Below are 18,502 nucleotides of genomic sequence, written 5' to 3' on the forward strand. Positions count from 1 at the left end.
ATGGTGACCAGCTGGAAATGGGGCATGAAGGAGAAGGACAGAATCTTGAATGAACTCTCAGGCTTCTGATTGGGTGACTGGATAAATAATGATGATGGCATTTAATCACGATTCACCAAGAGCATCTTTATCTCTTGCTGTTCCCTTCACTTGTGCCTCATTGCTTGCTATTTCATTGTTAACTCTGTTCATAGCTCCAAACTTCTGCACATAGCACTTCCTTTCTCAGCAGTGGCTTTCTCCTCTCTGTAGTGTTTAGTGAAATACTCAACTTTTAAACTTACGTCAGTTATCTGCTCAGAGAGTGTTCCCTGACTGAGTCTTCTGTCATGGGTACTCCTGTCATTTCTAACAATACCACTCTTATAGCTCTTGTCTGTATTACAGTTGCTTGTGTAAGTTACTTACTTAGCCATGAGCTTCTTTAGGACAAGGATACTCAGTGAATGTTTACTGGCTGGTCAGATAGGTAGATGAAAATGATTTGGTGACCCCAGGGTCTTTAGCCATGTTGACTAGCAAGATATTGTACCATAAATCAAACTGGAAAACACGAGTGGTTTAGAACAGAAGGTGATGAGAACCAAGGTTCCTTAGCTTCAAAATCAACACTTGATAACAACATCCAATCAGTATATAAACTCAGGGGGAGAACCCCAAGTTTCGAATTTTTAACAAAAAGGTTAAGTAGAATATGCACATTAATAGAATACATAATTTCAGTAGCTTTGGAAGGGGCCTTCAGGAGGCCATCAGTCTTAGTGCCTCCATCAGTGTAAGCATGGCTTCTCTGGCACTCCCAGTAGCACCAAAGTGCCAATTAAGAAAAAAGAAAGAAAGAAAGTGAAGTTGCTCGGTCGTGTCCGACTCTTTGCGACCTCATGGACTGCAGCCTGCCAGGCTCCTCCATCCATGGGATTTTCCAGGCAAAAATACTGGAGTGGGTTGCCATTTCCTTCTCCAGGGGATCTTCCTGACCCAGGGATTGAACCCAGGTCTCCCACACTGCAGGCAGACTCTTTACCATCTGCACCACCAGGGTAGCCCATTTAAGGGGAGCCCAAAGAGTATTACAGTACTAGAGACTTCTGGTTGTTAAAAAGTTATTTTTTATTTTGTTCTTGGAATGGTCATGAGAGATTTCAGTTGAGCCCTATTCACCTATGTGTATGTATATATATCATATACCACACTTCCATGAATCTTAATCCTGTAATGCTATCAAAAGCCTAAAGGTAATCTGTTCTTAAGGAACTCTTACTGGCTTTAGGCATCACTGCTTTTTGCTATGCATCACAACATACTTAGTGCTTTTTCTATTTAGTACTAGAACTCTTGTCCAAGATACTTAAAAAGCCACATTTGCTTCCTTGCTGGAATGATTTGTAACTATATAATCAGACTTACAGTTTTAAGAGCTTCCCAACTCTCATAAAGGGATAACTAGAAAGTTTGGGATGGACATGTACACACTGGTATACTGAAAATGGATAACCAACGAGGACCTACTGTATAGCACGTGGAATTCTGCTCAGTGTTATGTGTCAGAGGGGAGTTTGGGGGAGGATGGACACTTGTATATATGCGTGTATGGCCGAGTCCTTTCACTGTCACCCAAAACTATCATAACGTTGTTTGTTAATTGGCTACACCCCAATACAAAATAAAAAGTTTAATTAAAAAAAAAGAGCTTCCCAACTCTCTTAAATAATTTTTTCCTTTAGAAACTCTTACAGTGAAATTCATGCCTGTATTATTTGTGAAATCTGTTCTCCTAAAGTCTAGAGTTTACAGTCCAAGCCTTTCCTCCCAGGATGTCATAAGCATGGAAGTACCAAGATCACTTTCTCCTAGATTGGTCATAGTTTCTTCTTCTGGAATATTTAAAGATAAATCTTGAAGAAGATGGAAAAGTTTTACAGCAACTACTGTGAAAAACATAACAGTGTCTCTTGGCAACACTGAAGACTGACTAAAGATCTATGGCATGAATTGACCTAGAACAAACTGACATATTTTATTTTATTAATACTATAAACTAGCAAAGTTTGGTAGCTTTGAGGCTTGAGAAAGAGGAAAATGAATAGGTCAGTGCATGTGCCGCATGGTTGAAAAAATTGGTGTTGAACATGGGATTGTCCTGGCTTAATGTCGTAGTACTACACATTTAAAGAGGGAATGGACGGCAGCTTGCACTGCAGAGAGGGACTGGGTGAGGTGAAAGGAGAAGGGGAGTTCTGATTGACGACGCGTGTGGTGGGGAGGGAAGTGGTTGATGGGGACGGGGGTCTGTTCTGGTATCTTCTTCAACTCTTGCCTTTGTACCCTTAAGATTTCAGTAATCAGACCATCAGATACATTTGTTGACTGACAGAAGCAAATACTTTTACTCTTCTATTCAGGTTTGATAGATGCAAAATTTCTTATGTGGTAGATACGAATTTAGGAGGTAGACATTACATTAACGTGTATTTAGGAAGATGAAACAATAACTAGGTTGGTAGAAAAAAACAAACAGGATACATTGGTTTGTTTCATGGAAGCATAGCCTATAAGGTTAGTAAATTGAAAAAATAGCTCCATCCAGTCCTTCCCCCTGTGCAGAGTATTTCACCTTTTCAAGAGGATGTTCGTTGTCTGAAGACTCTCCTGAGGAAGAGGCTGTGTTATGTAATTCTGAAAACTTGTATTACCAAACTCAGACTTTGTAAGACCTTTTCAGGAGGAGTGACTCTGTCTTGGCTGGTGGACATGAAGCAAATTAGGCTGAGGAGGGAGCTCTTTCTGTGTGACTGTTGGGCTCTACCTCGTGGCTTCTGAGGACCCACTTTGGAAAAAGCTATGTAAGCAACACTGAGAGCATCTTGGTCCAAACCAAACAAAAATAAAAGGAGTGGAAGAGAGTAGTCCTGATGCAGGCTTTGCTTCCGAATTGTTCCCTCCTTGCACCACGTGCAGTCATTAACACTTCTTCCACGGTTGTCAGCTTCATCCACAATCTTCTTGAAAATATTAAAGTACTAGAGAAGCTTAGCTACCATCAGCCTTCTCCTTTACCCCTTAAATGCTTTCAGCCTCCTCTTTGCTCCCTTCACATTGACGTTAAACTCTTTACTGTCAATCTTCTGGGCCTTCCCTAAAATCAAACGTTGTTGAGCCTTACTTCTCTTCCGCATTTTGTCATCACTGATCCGCCCAAGCTTTCTCTAAAATCCCCAATTCCTTACTTACTGACTTTTGCGGCATCAAAATACTGAGCCAGAAAAGGGGAAATGATGTGTTCTTTTCTCTTGATTTTAGGAAATAATACCTAAAATAATACAGCCCAAGTATTTGCCACACTCTGTTTTCACTGTGTCTTGTTACTGAAGTTCTGAGCCCTAGATGAGGCCATGTTTATTGTTTTCCACTTGCAGGTTCTCAGGGATCGGATACCATTGTATCTGTTTGCATGGGGTTTCCAACATGGGCCAGTATGCGTGAAGGCGTGTGAGGGTGATAATGATAGTGACAATCACTGCAAGAGGGCAGGGCTGCCTTGCTGTGTGTAGCCGAGTTTTAAGGCTAAAACTTGATGAGAAGTTGTGATGGAAAAGGAGGATGAATGGCTTGCAACACCAGTGTTGACTGTTACCTTCCCAATTTTCTTTAAGGCCCAGGGGCCAATTTGTAGGACTTTCTTATCTTAATTTCTCCTGCCTGTAGCTGGTCTTTTCCCTCAGTAAGGTTTTAATGGCACATTACCCAGAACAGTGAACCCTAAAAATGCTGATGTGTATAGAATGTTTACATGTACACATAGCTCCCAACTGTAAGGAGCTAGAAATGTTTCAGCTCTGTCCTGATTAATTTTATAGTAGAACCCAGTTGTCATATCATGGATTGTGAATGGGAGCAGTATGTGTGGAAGAACTCTGGTGAATGAGAAAAATTGAGGTAGTGATCATTTAAATTATTCTAACTAGGAAAGCTTTCTCACATCTATTTGTTATTGCAGTAGCAAAAATTTTAGAAAATTTTAATTTTTTCCAGGACATATATGCTATATACTTAATATTATTTAAAATATATACTATAGAAAGTGAAAAATTTCCAGAATTTCATCCCCTGAAATAATCACTATTAAGGGTTTGGTATATATTTGTCTAAAATATTATTTTTAAAATATTTACTAACATCAATTGCAAAATATGTTTCACAGTTAAAAGAATACATGTAACATTTATGTGATTTTTGAGTTCTGGTATTTAAACCAACCCTTGAACTCACCACCCAGATTAAGGAATCTGTCACAATAGTGTTGAAGCTCCTTGTGTATTCCTCTCTATCCTAACCCTTAATGTTTTCCCAAGAGGTAACCATTGTCTCAGACATATGCTTTTCCTTATAATTTGCTCATATTTATATCCCTAAAAGTGTTAGTTTTGCTTGTTTCTGAACCTTATAAAAAATACAAGGCTACACATATTCTTCTGTGACTTGCCTTTTTTTAACATTATGTTTCCAAGATGCATTCATATATTTCATTCATTTTAATTCATAATATTTCTATTTGCAGAAATATAATTTATTTATCTAGCAGTAAAGAGTAGGACTTGACTCAGCAACTGAACAAATGACAACAAATTACTAATGAGATTGAGCATCTTTTCATATATTTATAGTCATTATGTTTCCTCTCTTAGAGACTATCTTTGTGTCTTTCCTCATATTTTTTCCACAGTTAATTTTTTGTTTAGATAATTTAGATTTACAGAAATTGCAAAAATGGTAGAGAGTTCCTATGTTCTTTACCTAGCTTTTCCTTATGTGAACATCTTATTATAGAATATTTGTCAAAACTAAGAAATTAACCCTGGTACAATCCTATTACATAAAGTATAGAATTTATTCAGATCTTATCAGTTTTTCTACTAACCCCCTTTTTCTGTTCGAGAATCTGGTAGGATTCTACTTTGCAGTTGTCATGTCACTGTAGTTTTTCCAATTTGTGACCATTTCTCAGCCTTGTCTTCCGTTGACGATTTTGAAGAGTACTGGTCAGTTTTGTAGAATGTTTCTCAGTTTGTGTTTGTCTAATGTTTTCTCATGGCTGGATTCAGCTTAAGCATTATTGAGAAGGATACCACAAAATGAAGTGCAGCATATCAGTGGGTACATGATATCAGTATGTATACTGGTGATGTTGACCTTGATCACTTGACTAAGGAGTTATCTGCCAGGATTCCTAACTTTATTATTTTCCCTTATAAATATACTATTTAATATACTTGGGGTGATATTTTTGAGACTTTGTAATTCTCTTTTCTTAAAATTTTACCCACTCATGTTAGCATTCTTTTTAAATTGGCCTCTTTGTCATTTGATTTTCTGGAGTTAAAAAAAAAACCTAGAAAGTAGCCTTTTAGCAGTTAATAATATGGAAAACACCTTTTCCTTGGTTTGTGAATTGTCTGTTCATGTTGTTAATGTTGACTTCTGAAAAGCAGGCACTTAAATTGCATTTTTTAGCTTTTTGGTGCTTGTGTATAAAGTTATAATTAATTTTTAAAGTTATAATTAATTTTTGTTTATTAATCCTTTATCCAGCCTCATTGCTAAATCCCCTTATTAATTTTAATACTTTGGATATAATTTCCTTTGGATTTTTTCTGTAGGTAATCATATCATTGGTAAACAGATTTGTTTCTTTCATTCAAATCCCTAAAATATTTCTTTTTCAAGTCTTCTTGAACTGGCAACTCATAATTAAAGAAGTGATATTTTCCACATCAGTAAGTAATGTCAGGTCAATTTTGAGTGAAAGAAATAGTAGCAGGCATTTTTTTTCTTGTTCTTGGTTCTTTGATATGTTAATATTAATAACTTTGCTAATGTGGCAGCTGGTTATCAAAGGACTCAGGTGTTTACTTAGGTCCACGACTTTGGGTTTTATTTGGTTGTATTTTACCATCTTCAGTTTTCTTCTTTTCCTTTGGAGTTTCAAGTAAGGAATAGAATACATTTTTTCCAGGCTCAAGAGCATTCATTTGTTTATTTATTCATTCAACCATCTTTTACTGGGCTCTTAAGATGAACAGAGTCTCAGTGTAAGATACAGAAACAAAGAAATGTGTATTCCCTCTAGGATGATTCTCCTCATCTATTAATAAATAAGAGATGTACCTAAAGCATTGTTAGGCAGCTGGAAAGAGGCATGTTCCAGAAAGGAAATAGAACCAAAGGAGAGTAATAGTTCTGAGGAGAGAGATCTGCTCTGGGGGAGGAATGACTCCATAGCCTTGCTGCTATATTCTGTGAAGGTGAATGAGCTTGTTTTGTTTTGTGGGCCTAGTTCAACATGGAAGTCATAAAGGAAGTGCCTTTAAGATAGAGATACATTGCTTAAGGAAGGAGCTGTATAGCCCTTTTATGCTCTAGAACCAGCAGTACCATGTCAGTATGTCATGGATTTGTTGTTCAGTTGCTCAGTTGTGTCCAACTCTTTGTGACCCCATGGACTGCAGCACACCAGGCCTCCCTGTCCATCACCAACTCCTGGAGTTTACTCAAACTCATGTCCATTGAGTTGGGGGTGCCATCCAACCATCTCATCCTCTGTCGTCCCCTTTTCCTCCTGCCTTCAATCTTTCCCAGCATCAGGGTCTTTTCTAAGGTGTCAGTTCTTTGCATCAGGTGGCCAAAGTATTCTAGGTTCAGGTTCAGCATCAGTCCTTCCAATGAATATTCAGAACTGATTTCCTTTAGGATTGATGGGTTTGATCTCTTTGTAGTCCAAGGGACTCGCAAGAATCTTCTCCAGCACCACAGTTCAAAAGCAGCGCTCAACCTTCTTTATAGTCCAGCTCTCACATCCATACATGACTACTGGAAAAAATCATAGCTTTGGGTATATGAACCTTTATTGGCAAAGTAATGTCTCTGCTTTTTAATATGCTGTTTAGGTTGGTCATAGCTTTACTTCTAAGGAGCAAGCGTCTTTTAATTTCATGGCTGCAATCACCATCTGCAGTGATTTTGGAGCCAAAGAAAATAAAGGTCTCTCACTGTTTCCATTGTTTCCGCATCTATTTGCCATGAAGTGATGGAACCGGATGCCATAATCTTTGTTTTTTGAATGTTGAGTTTTAAATCAACTTTTTCACTCTCCTCTTTCACTTCCATCAAGAGGCTCTTTAGCTCCTCTTCACTTTGTGCCATAAGGGTGGTCTCATCTGCATATCTGAGGTTATTGATACTTCTCCTGGCAATCTTGATTCCAGCTTGTGGCTCCTCCAGACCGGCATTTCACATGATGTACTCTGCATAGAAGTTAAGCAGGGTAACAATATACAGCCTTGATGTGCTCCTTTCCCAATTTGGAATCAGTCAGTTGTTCCATGTCTGGTATTAACTGTTGCTTCTTGACCTGCATACAGGTTTCTCAGGAGGGGGTAAGGTAGTCTGGTATTCCCATCTCTTTCAGAATTTTCCACAGTTTGTTGTGATCCACATAGTCAAAGGCTTTAGCATAGTCAATGAAGCAGATGTTTTTCTGGAATTCTCTTGCTAGCAATTTTCGATGATCCAACAGATGTTGGCAATTTGATCTCTCCTTTTCTAAATACAGCTTGAACATCTGGAAGTTCTCGGTTCATGTACTGTTGAAGCCCAGCATAGAGAATTTTGAGCATTACTTTGCTAGCATGTGAAATGAGTACAATTGTGCATTAGTTTGAACATTCTTTGGCATTGCCCTTTTCTGGGATTGGAATGAAAACTGACCTTTTCCAGTCCTGTGGTCACTGCTGAGTTTTCCAAATTTGCTGGCATATTAAGTGTAGCACTTTAACAGCATCATCTGTTAGGATTAGAAATAGCTTAGTTGGAATTCCATTACCTCCGCTAGCTTTGTTCATAGTGATGCTTCCTAAGGCCCACTTGACTTCGCATTCCAGGATGTCTGGTTCTAGGTGCATGATCACACCATTGTGGTTATTTGGGTCATTAAGATCTTTTCTGTACAGTTCTTCTGTGTATTCTTGCCACCTCTTATTAATATCTTCTGCTTCTGTTAGGTCCATACTGTTTCTGTCCTTTATTGTGCCCATCTGTGTATGTATGAAATATTCCCTTGGTGTCTCCAATTTTCTTGAAGATATCTCTAGTCTTTCCCATTCTATTATTTTCCTCTATTTCTTTCCATGTTCGCTTTGGAAGACTTTATTTCTCCATACTATTCTTTGGAACTCTGCATTCATATGGGTATATCTTTCCTTTTCTTCCTTGCCTTTTACTTCTCTTCTTTTCTTAGCCCTTTATAAGACCTCCTCAGGCAACCATTTTGCCTTTTTGCATTTCTTTTTCTTAGGAATGGTTTGATCACCCCCTCCTGTACAGTGTCACGAACCTCCATCCATAGTTCTTCAGACACTCTATCAGATCTAATCCCTTGTCTCTATTTGTCACTTGCACTGTATAATTGTAAGGGGTTTGATTTAGGTCATACTTGAGTTTCCTGGTGGTTTTCTCTACTTTCTCCAATCTAAATCTGTATTTTGCACTAAGGCATTCATGATCTGAGCCACAGTCAGCACCTGATCTTGTTTCTGCTGACTGTATAGAGCTTCTCCCTCTTCGGCTGCAAAGAATATAATCAGTCTGATTTCGGTATTGACCATCTGGTGATATCCATTTGTAGAGTCATCTCTCTGTGTTGTTGGCAGACGGTGTTTGCTATGACCAACGAGTTCTCTTGGCAGAACTCTGTTACCCTTTGCCCTGCTTCATTTGGTACACCAAGGCCAAATTTGCCTGTTACTCCAGGTATCTAGAAATGGCAACCCACTCCAGTGTCCCCGTCCAGGGACGGGGGAGCCTGGTGGGCTGCCGCCTATGGGGTCACACAGAGTCAGACACGACTGAAGTGACTTAGCAGTAGCAGCAGCAGCCAGGTATCTCTTTACTTGAACAACAACAATAAAGTTGGTTTTTAAGAGAATGGGCCAGACATTTTGATGCAACATTGAGTCATATTGTCCTAAAGCAACTGTTTCTATTTTTGCAGACAGTGAATGAAAGACAGAAATTACTTAGAAAGCTATAATATTTGAGCTCTAACAGATGAAAGTTACTTTCAGTATTCATATAAAATAAAATTTACAACTGAAATAAAAATATAAAACAGATCCTTCTGTAAGAGGAAAATATACAGTGTACAAATCGATTCTCTACTAGATTCTGCTTTTGTTTAGATCCTAAGACATTATGGATTTTAGAGTGACAGCAGAATTCATAAGTAGGCAGCATATGATTCTTTCTGGGGCATCTAAGTTCTGAATGCATCTAAGTTTAATGCTGACCTGTTAGATTTTTATCTCCTGCAAGCTGTTTAGTCTATGCTGCTATCACATATATCTCAAGTGAATATCCATAATAAATTATTTAAATATGGCACTTGAGAAACGTTTTCTGGAACTTAATAAAAATAAATATTAATTACTACTAATAGAAACTTGGATGCACGATACTGGATGCTTGGGGCTGGTGCACTGGGACGACCCAGAGGGATGGTATGGGGAGGGAGGAGGGAGGAGGGTTCAGGATGGGGAACACATGTAAACCTGTGGCGGATTCATTTCGATATTTGGCAAAACCAATACAATATTATAAAGTTTAAAAATAAAATAAAATTAAAAAAAAAAACAGAAAAAGAAACTTGGAGTCATTGATCGCAGTTGGAGGCCCTAATCAAAATATAATTTCATCTTTATGAGCCATGTTCCAATTTCAATGAACAATTCAAGATTCTTTGGACTTAGAATAGAGCCTGGTGAAAAAAATATTGCCAGAACACAAAGCAAGAATAAAATTAAATGAGATGAAAGATAAAGTGTTTTTTTCTTTAAATGTCAGCAAAGGGCTGATGATTGCAGTGACTTGTTCTGACAAATACTAGGTCCATCATCACCTGCTTACTTTTGTCCTTTCCTTTCACCTTCTCACCCCAGTGGAAGTGGATACAGCACTCAGCACTAGTCTTTTTTTATTTTATTAATGTTACATTTATTAATATGATACAGTAACATTATATATTGTTATTTTTTAAAACTTAATTTGACAACCAGGAGTCTAATGATTTTGTATTAAACAGCTTCTTACCCAGAATGGCACAACGTATAATACTTTCTAGTATTTTTTATGCAACTTTGCTTTGTTTTTGCAATGGTTTCTTTAGCAGATTTTCACCCAATTCGTGGCCACAGTCATAATTATGCTTATATACGTATCTATAAAGATAGAGCATAGGAAAATACTCTGAGAGCAGAATAAGTACAAAACAAGAAACTATGTTGAAATACATAGAAATAACATATGTGTGCATGATACAGATGGAAAAGTCAGTGCAGATGACTTGGCAAACATTTACAAAACATTTGTTTTCATCCAAACATAAGGCACAATGCAAAAATGTTAGCACTAGTCTTCTTTTGGAAAATTTCTCCCTCTCTTGGTAGACTTGTTTTCACTTAGTAGTCTTTCAGAAAGGGTTTGTGAGAATTATATTCCCTGAGTTCTTGCGTGTTAAAAAACCCCCAAAAACTTCATCTTTAAGTCCACAAACTTCAGTGATAATTTTCTGTATTAGTTTTTCCTGAGACATGGCATACCATGTCTGTAAAATTTCTTTGATTTCAGGGAAATGGTCTTATGATATTTTTGAAAATGCTTTCTGTTTCATATATGTAGTTCCTTCCTTTAGGAGTATAAGTCATGCCAAAGTTTGTTCTCCTTCATTTGCCTTTCATATCTGTTTTCCCTATAATCTTTTCACACTCTTTGCATAATACTTTCTAATTTCATTTTTCCCCCACTTCTTTCAGACTTTTCTCTGAGTCTTATTTTTTCAAATAGTGTCAGTTCTTCATTAATTTTATTTTTCCTTTTTACTTATTTCCTATTTCCTAGACATAGTTAGAAAACTAGAAATCACACTAGTTTTTATTTCCTTTTGTGAAATTTATTTCTTATGCACTTGGATCTTTACTTTGAGCTGTTCTTTAGTGGTGATATTTTCATAAAATTTTTGAGTTCTTGCTAGCATCTCTGGTTGTTAGTAATTTATGTGTCTGCATGCATGTAAACTATGTTTTATTCTTCTCCCATTTCTCTTGCCTCTTTCTTCCTGTTTACATGAAGTATTTTTTTAATAGAACACCTGGAATGGCTCTTCTTCCTGCCTCCCACCGCATCTTTAATGAGTTCTTAGATTTTAGTGTTATATTTTTAAAGTTGGATATTACAAAATGCCTTCTGCTCAGGCATTTAAGCCCTCCATTACAAGCATAAGATAATTAGTTTTGACCACTGCAACCTCACCAAGTAGGAATAGGATGGCCACTGTATTTAAAGGCAGCCTCACAAAAACTGAGACTCTTACCACGTGTCAGAATGTGTTTCTTTTCATATTCTCTAATAAATGCTATATGATCTGCTTTGTTGTTTATGCTTCTCCCAGAAACTGTGTATGCTGTTGGATTATATGTATGGTTAATTATTTTACATGGTATTTAATACTATGGGGAGAATCATGTGAAATTGTGTTTTCTAGGTAAAACATGGTCAAATATATTGGTAATTTCATGTGTCTCAATATATGATTATCTTCTTTACATCATTACTTGCTACCTTTGAATCCTTATTTCTGAATCATCTCTCAGCTGACTTGAATTGCAAATAGTTTTTTTAGAAAATATTTTTTCGCTGTGTCTGGTCTTAGTTGAGGCAGAAATTGTTGACTACAAAATATTGAATGAGATAACATAATAAGCTTGAACAGTATTTGATAAATCTATGGATTATGATGCTTATATAAGCAGGGTGGGTAGAACAAATGAAGACAGTCAAGCCAAACCCAGATTTAGTGTTTCTTTTAATGGAGAAAGATTACTGCCCTCTCCATCAGAGAAGAGCTCAGCAAACTTCATCTGCCTTCAGCAGGTTGGTGGGTCCTCCTGCCATGGTTCTGTATTGGAGGCTCAGAGTTGGTTGCTGCTGCTGGAAAACTGGCATCCTCTAAGTGTGGTAGCCTGGTTGTCGTTGGTGAGAGGAAGCTCATGTGTGGAGCTCATTTCCTGCTACCAGGTACTTTGTTCTGATGCCAGTTGAGCAAACACTGCAGTGCCTGGGGAAGGGGGTTGGTTGACATTTTCAAGGTAGATCATCTTGCCCCCACAGTGAGAGTCTTATGCTGAGCATTCTCATGGAACACAAATAGCTATACTCTAGGCCCATTTCTCCATGTCTGTCCCTCAGATGTCTTTGTCACCAGTCCTCCAATCTTTCTTCTTTCAGGTCCCTATCCATCTGGCTAAACTTGTAGCCACTGCCCATCAGGCCATCTTTCTTCAGCCAAAGTAGCCCATGGATGTATTGCTTCAAGTTCTACCTGCAGGGAGGAAGTTTCTGCTCCACTGTCTTTTCAGAGACCATCCCTTAGAATGGATATACTACCAGAGTCCACTTATGATTCGTGACAATGAAAGGTCAGTTGGAACTAGGCATCCAAGGTACTCAGACCTTTCTGCATCTTCCTGTATCTTGTATTTCTTAATCTTGTATTTCATGTATATATATATATATATATATATGAAATATATATCATATAATATATATCTATATATACATATATAGATAAATATATATGGTTTGGTTCTCTTGAGGCTTACTCTTTCTGATAAGTATTCCTACTTTTCATGTAAGAGACTTGGTGAGACTCTGAATTTAATGATGGTAGTGATTTATCACCCTTTGATTTTTGTTTATTTGCTGTCTTAGCCTGGAAGCTGCAATAGACTCAGAAAACTTTTTTGATATACATAGGAAGTCACTGAGTTTCCATCTTAGCCTGAAATTAAGACTTTAGAGGTTGAGCACATAGTTCTTTTGTTTCTATCCTCTTTTCAGGTTTTCCACATCTCTCACTGTTTCTGTGAGCTTTTGGTATCTTTCCAAAAACTTTCTTTTCAAACCAGAGTTAGTTTCTCATGCTTACACCAAGAACCAGACAAACATGTTTGTATTAGGAAATGGGTGTAGAGAACAGAACCTTAGGAACCTGTGAGAATAATTAATTCTTTAAGTGGGTTGGACGTAACTCATGTCCCACTTGATTTTCAAAATACGAATCAGTCTCCAAAATGTCCTTTAAACTTAAAAGGCGTTGACAACAGATTTCCCAGATCCTCAACAGGAACTTCATTCTAGAGAATGAGGATAATACACAGATAATAATGTTGTCATTTTGAAAATTAGTGAGACCTGAGTTTTTAACTATCTGGATCCTTGGTTGCAAAATAAGAGAAAACAACTGTGGTTGAAAAAGGAATTTATTAGAGGGATACTGAAGGGTTCATAGTAACAGTGAGAGTCTTGAATGTCCTGAGAAAGTTATGGGAAGGAAGAAAGGCCAACCTGGAAAGCCAAGAGCAAGGTCTAGCCATTGTCTTTTATCAGGATTAGTTTGGTCACGATGGCAGTGGTTCTTACCACTTGCAAGACAGCATTGCCACTGGGCACTGCTGCCACCACTGCTTTCACTGGCAGCCCTGTAGCCACCACGAATGGGTCCTAAGCACCCCTTTGTCTTTGTGTCACTCTCTTCACATTCAAAGCCTTGAGCTGAAGCAGAGTCTAAGTAGGAAGCTGCTCATTTCTGTAATGGGAATTATACTCCTTTGGCCCACTCACATGCAATGTGGAAGTCTTTCTCATTTGCATTCCTTTTCTTCATTTTCTTGCCTTATGGTTCTCACTGGGACATCTGATACCATGTTTGGTACTATTGGTGAACAGTACCAACCGAACCAAAGAGAGTGAACTTGTTTTCTTCCTGATCTTGAGGAAAGCATTTAGACTTTCTCTGTTAAATTGAAGATGTTCCTGTTCATTACTCATTTGCTGAGTGTTTTGGTCATAAATAGATGTTGAATTTTGTCAAATTTTTTTTTATTCTGTTGAGATGATTGTATGTATTTTTTCATTGTTTGCTAGCTGAGTAATTAAATAGAGTAAATTTTTGAATGTCGGACAGATCTTGAATTATTTGGCCCTTTTATATATTGCTGAACTCTGTTTGCTAATATTTCATAAGAATTTTAAGTCTGTTTTTCATGAGGGATATTGATCTCATGAATCTTTTGTCTCATTTTGGTATCAGAGTAATGCTGGCTTCATAAAACTAGTTAGGAAGTGTTCCGTCCTATTCTATATTCTGAAAGAGTTTGTGTGAAATTAGTATGAATTCTTTCATAAAGACTTGGTAGCATTCTCCAGTGAAACCATTTGGGCCTGCATTTTGTCTTTGTGGAAATATTTTAAACTATGAATTTGGTTTCTTTAGTAGATGAAGGGATATATAGTGTTGGTATCTCCTTGACTAGTCTTAGGCAGTGTGTGTCTTTCATGGAATTTATCCATTTCATCCAAGTTATTGGATTTATTGGCCTAAAGTCATTTATAATTCCCTTATTATTATTTTAATGCTCAAAAGATCTATAATAATGAAAACTTATTCCTTATTTTTCTTGATCAGCCTCACCAGAAACTTACCTATTTTATTTTCTTTTCAAAGAATCAGCTTTTGATTTTATTGGTTTTCTTTATTATTTATTAGTTTTCTAGTCATTGATTTTTATTTCTTCATTATGTCCTTCCTTCTGCTTACCTGGGATCTAGTTTGCTTTTCTTTTTTCAGTTTTTTAAGATAGAAGTTTAGTTCACTGACTCATTTCTTCTTTTCTAATATGAGCATTTAATGCTGTAAGTTTTCCTCAAAGCACTGCTTTAGCTGCATCTCACAAATATTGATATATTGTATTTCATTCAGTTCAAAATATTTTCTAATTCTCTTTTTATTTCTTCATTAACCCATGGGTTATTTAATTTTCATATATTCATGGATCTACCAGATAGCTTTCTTTCATTTTTTTTCCCATGTATTTTTGCTGTCTTTTTGATATGATTTGTGGGAAATCACCACCTAACTTTGAGAAGAGGCACTGGTCTGAGCCACCATTGTATGTGAAATGCCCACAGGCTGCCTCAAGCCTGTGCTGGTGGGCAGGTGTATGTATCAGCAGTGGGCTGCTCTCTCTTGGCTGGCATATGAGAAGTGGGGCCAACCGTTCTACCACCACTGCCATGTTCCAGGATTGAGGCCGAAAATTTGTTAAAAGTCTGCATATAAGGCAACCACGTCCCCAGTCCTCCTATACCACTGTGTACCTATGAACTCTAGTACCCAGGCATCTACTCTCATATAAGGAAACAGAATCTTCTTCAAAGAAATCACGTGGCCCCAGAGAAGGCCCTAACACCAGAGCTAAACTCCTTGCAGGAATTACTGAAGGTAGATTCCTGGGTCACCCTGGTGGATGAATAGACCTATGCAGTGGAGGAGGTAGCCAACTCTGGTCTCCTCAACACTCTCAACAAAGGCAGCTGATTTAAGACTCATTTCGTATTTCCTATTGACTATCAGCATTCACCACTTAACTTTAGACTTGGCTGTATGTGGCATGCCAGTACTTACAAGAATGGAGGGTTATCAGTTTTGATGTTTGTGTAGATGACTCACAGATAAAGAGTAAGATCAGCCTTCTAAAAGATGGAACCCTACTCATAGTGACAGGACTGTCCTGTTCAATACAGTCTTATTTTTAATGGTCCAGGACCCTAAAATGTGAATGATCATTTGCTGGGTGACTGGATTAAAGATAACTTCAGTTTTCTTCTTGGTATATTTCTATCTTTTCTATTAATAACTTCTCTAAAGTGAATATATATAGCTTTTGTGTTCAGACAAAACGTCTTAAACCATTAAGGCAAAAATTAGTAGTTGTGAAATAAATGAAAACATCAGATCTGATTTAGTGAGCATGACGTAAGGTATAATCAGTGTGAAACTAGTGATTTAACAGCAAACTGGGTTGATCAGAATTGTCTCTAAAGGTGTTTACAAGAGAAGTAATTGACAAAAGCTTTCACTTCTCCACGAAGAACAACTGCAGGAGTCCCACAGAGGGTTGTCTGGCCCTTCTCCGTGGGTCAGCATTCCTGAGGAAAGGTAACAGTACACTGTAATCATGGCATTAACAAGACAAGAGTATCCTAAGCTCTTCGGCTTGGCCCCCTGTTCATTCACTGGTGATGGTGTTCCTGCCAGGGGAGGGGCAGGAGAGTTCGAAAGACAACCTTAACTTGAGAGAGGAGACAGGTTGCCCACGTTCCATTACTAACACAGTCTTTCCTGTCCATCCCGTACACAGGCAGCTGGCAAAGAGTCTTGGACAGGCTGGTGAAATTGAGCCTGAAACAGAAGGGATACTTACAGAATATGGTGTGGATTTCTCTGATTTCTCTTCAGAAGTTTTAGAATGCCTCCCTCAGGGCCTGCCTTGGACAATACCACCAGAGGAATTCAGCAGGAGAAGAGATTTAAGGTAAATATCTGAAACCCTTTAAAAAATGACATGTTTTCTACCTTTCTGTCTTCTGACTTAACTTTCTGAGGAGCTGGCCTCAGATGTTGCCATCTTTCCACCAACGCTCAAGTTCCGTACAACTGAAACTCAAGTGCTCTGTATCAGAGGTTGACCAGTCATGCCTTATGAGCTAAACCTAGCCTATTGCCTGTTTACTTACAGCCTGTGAGCTAAGAAGGCTTCCTAGGTGGCTCAGTGGTAAACAATCCATCTGCCAATGCAGGAGACACCAGAGACGTGGGTTCCATCCCTGGGTCGGGAAGATCCCCTAGAGAAGGAAATGGCAACCCACTCCAGTATTCTTGCCTGGAAAATCCCATGGACAGAGGATCTTGTTAAGCTACAGCCCATGGAGTTGCAAAGAGTCAGACGTGACTGAGCACACTTGCATGTACTTGTGAGCTAAGAATGGTTTTTATATTTTTTCATGGTTGCAAAAAATTAAAACAATAATTTTTTATGAAAATTATATAAAATTCAAATTTCAGCATTCATAAAGTTGTGCTGAAACTTAGCCATGCTTATTTGATTATATATTGTCTTTGGCTGTTTTTTTGCAATACAATAGCAGGGTTGAATAGTTGCAACAGAGGCCATATGGCCTGCAAAGCCTAAGATATTTGCTGTCTAGCCCTTTATTGAAAATGTGTGCTGACTCTTCTAGACCATTCTAATTTCAACAGGTACAGTTGCCACCTTCTTTTCTCATTGCTAAGCCCCATAGGTCTGGTCCAATAAAGACAGTGTTATCTTGTTAGAAGTGCCCTCCTTTAAATGGGCCTCTTCAGACACAGAGCAAAGGATTCAAGACTTCTGTGCTTGGAGCTTCATTTTAAAGCTTTACTTTTAGGTCTGGAATTTGTTGGAAAGTACTTTTGTGGTATTTTTTTTAACAACATCTTCTTTGAAGATGTTTCTTCATTGTGGGATGTTAGTTCTTTTCTGATATTTCTCTTCAGAATTTGGTTTCAGTGCTGGCATTCATTTTGGATGCCACATGGAGATATTCAGAACCAAGAAACTTTTCATACAACCCACTGAGGCCGTGGAAGGTTTTTTGCTAAGGTCATCCCGTGTCAGAGTCTTTTCCACCACCACACTTGCTCGCTTCATGCAGCTGAACTTATGGTACCTTAAGCTTGTGGTGCCCATTACTCCACCTAGTTTGAGAATCCTCCTTTCCGGCTCCCTCTCGCTTTTGTATCTTTTAGGAATTTACTTTTTTTTTTTTTTTTTTCCTTTTCTTGCCAAGGGTAGGCAAGGAAAAGGAGTTGATGGTTCCCTTTCCTACTTGTTAGTGACTCAGATGGAACACACATTATATTTGAAGTCAGTTAACTCAAGTTGCTTTCTTGGCTTTCAGCAGTAACCATTGTTCATAGAACTGCTTCTGGTCAGTTATCTTGTCAAGGGTTTTGGGATCCTGAGGCCATAATCTTATTATTCTCTCTGAATCTTCATATTCTCATATATAAATGGAGGGACTTGTTTTCTGAGATCTTTTCCTAAATCTAGGAATCTATTAAAAATTAATAAGAAAAAGATAGAATGGATGACTGAATTTTGTTGTTTGAAGTGTAAGTTAGTAGAGCTATTCCTCCGTAGCTATCGACATTTTAAATGTACCTACCCTTTCAATTCATGCTATTCAAGGAAGTATATTAGGGCACATGTACTTGAATGTTTGTTGCTACCTTATTATAAAAGTGACACTGCTGATGTCCGCTAGTAAAGGAATGGTTACATAACCTATGTCATATCAGTAAGCTAGCATTCTCTGTCACTGTGAAAAAGAAGCTAGACCCATGTGGACTTTCCTAAAAGAATGGCTTATTGCAAAGTGAAAGAAGCAAGTTTCAGAACAGTAAGAATATGAGCCTAGTTTTTAAAAGTATGTAAAGGTATATGTATAATATACATGTATACATGAAAGTATATATATATATTTTAAAAAGTCCCGGAAGGAGACACAGCAAACT

The 18,502-nt window shown here is 37.8% G+C and overlaps 1 protein-coding gene across 8 annotated transcripts in view; it reads left to right on the plus strand.

Annotated features, from left to right (window-relative positions):
- The window catches only part of DIS3L2 (DIS3 like 3'-5' exoribonuclease 2), a 361,295-nt gene that overhangs the window by 149,272 nt on the left and 193,521 nt on the right, over nt 1-18,502 (plus strand). For 7 of the 8 annotated variants that reach the window (XR_009490563.1, XM_025001739.2, XM_059874524.1 and 4 more), the window contains exon 9: nt 16,308-16,481. Coding sequence is in view for 6 of the 8 variants with exons in the window: in XM_025001739.2 (XP_024857507.1) it covers nt 16,308-16,481 (174 nt within the window). In the remaining 2 variants the exon portion in view is untranslated. Of the gene's footprint in view, nt 1-12,333; nt 12,525-16,307; nt 16,482-18,502 lie in introns of those variants that run through there. The other variant, XR_003038041.2, reaches the window with a different exon arrangement.

Source organism: Bos taurus, chromosome 2 (assembly GCF_002263795.3).
Source record: "Bos taurus isolate L1 Dominette 01449 registration number 42190680 breed Hereford chromosome 2, ARS-UCD2.0, whole genome shotgun sequence".
Lineage (NCBI taxonomy): Eukaryota > Metazoa > Chordata > Mammalia > Artiodactyla > Bovidae > Bos > Bos taurus.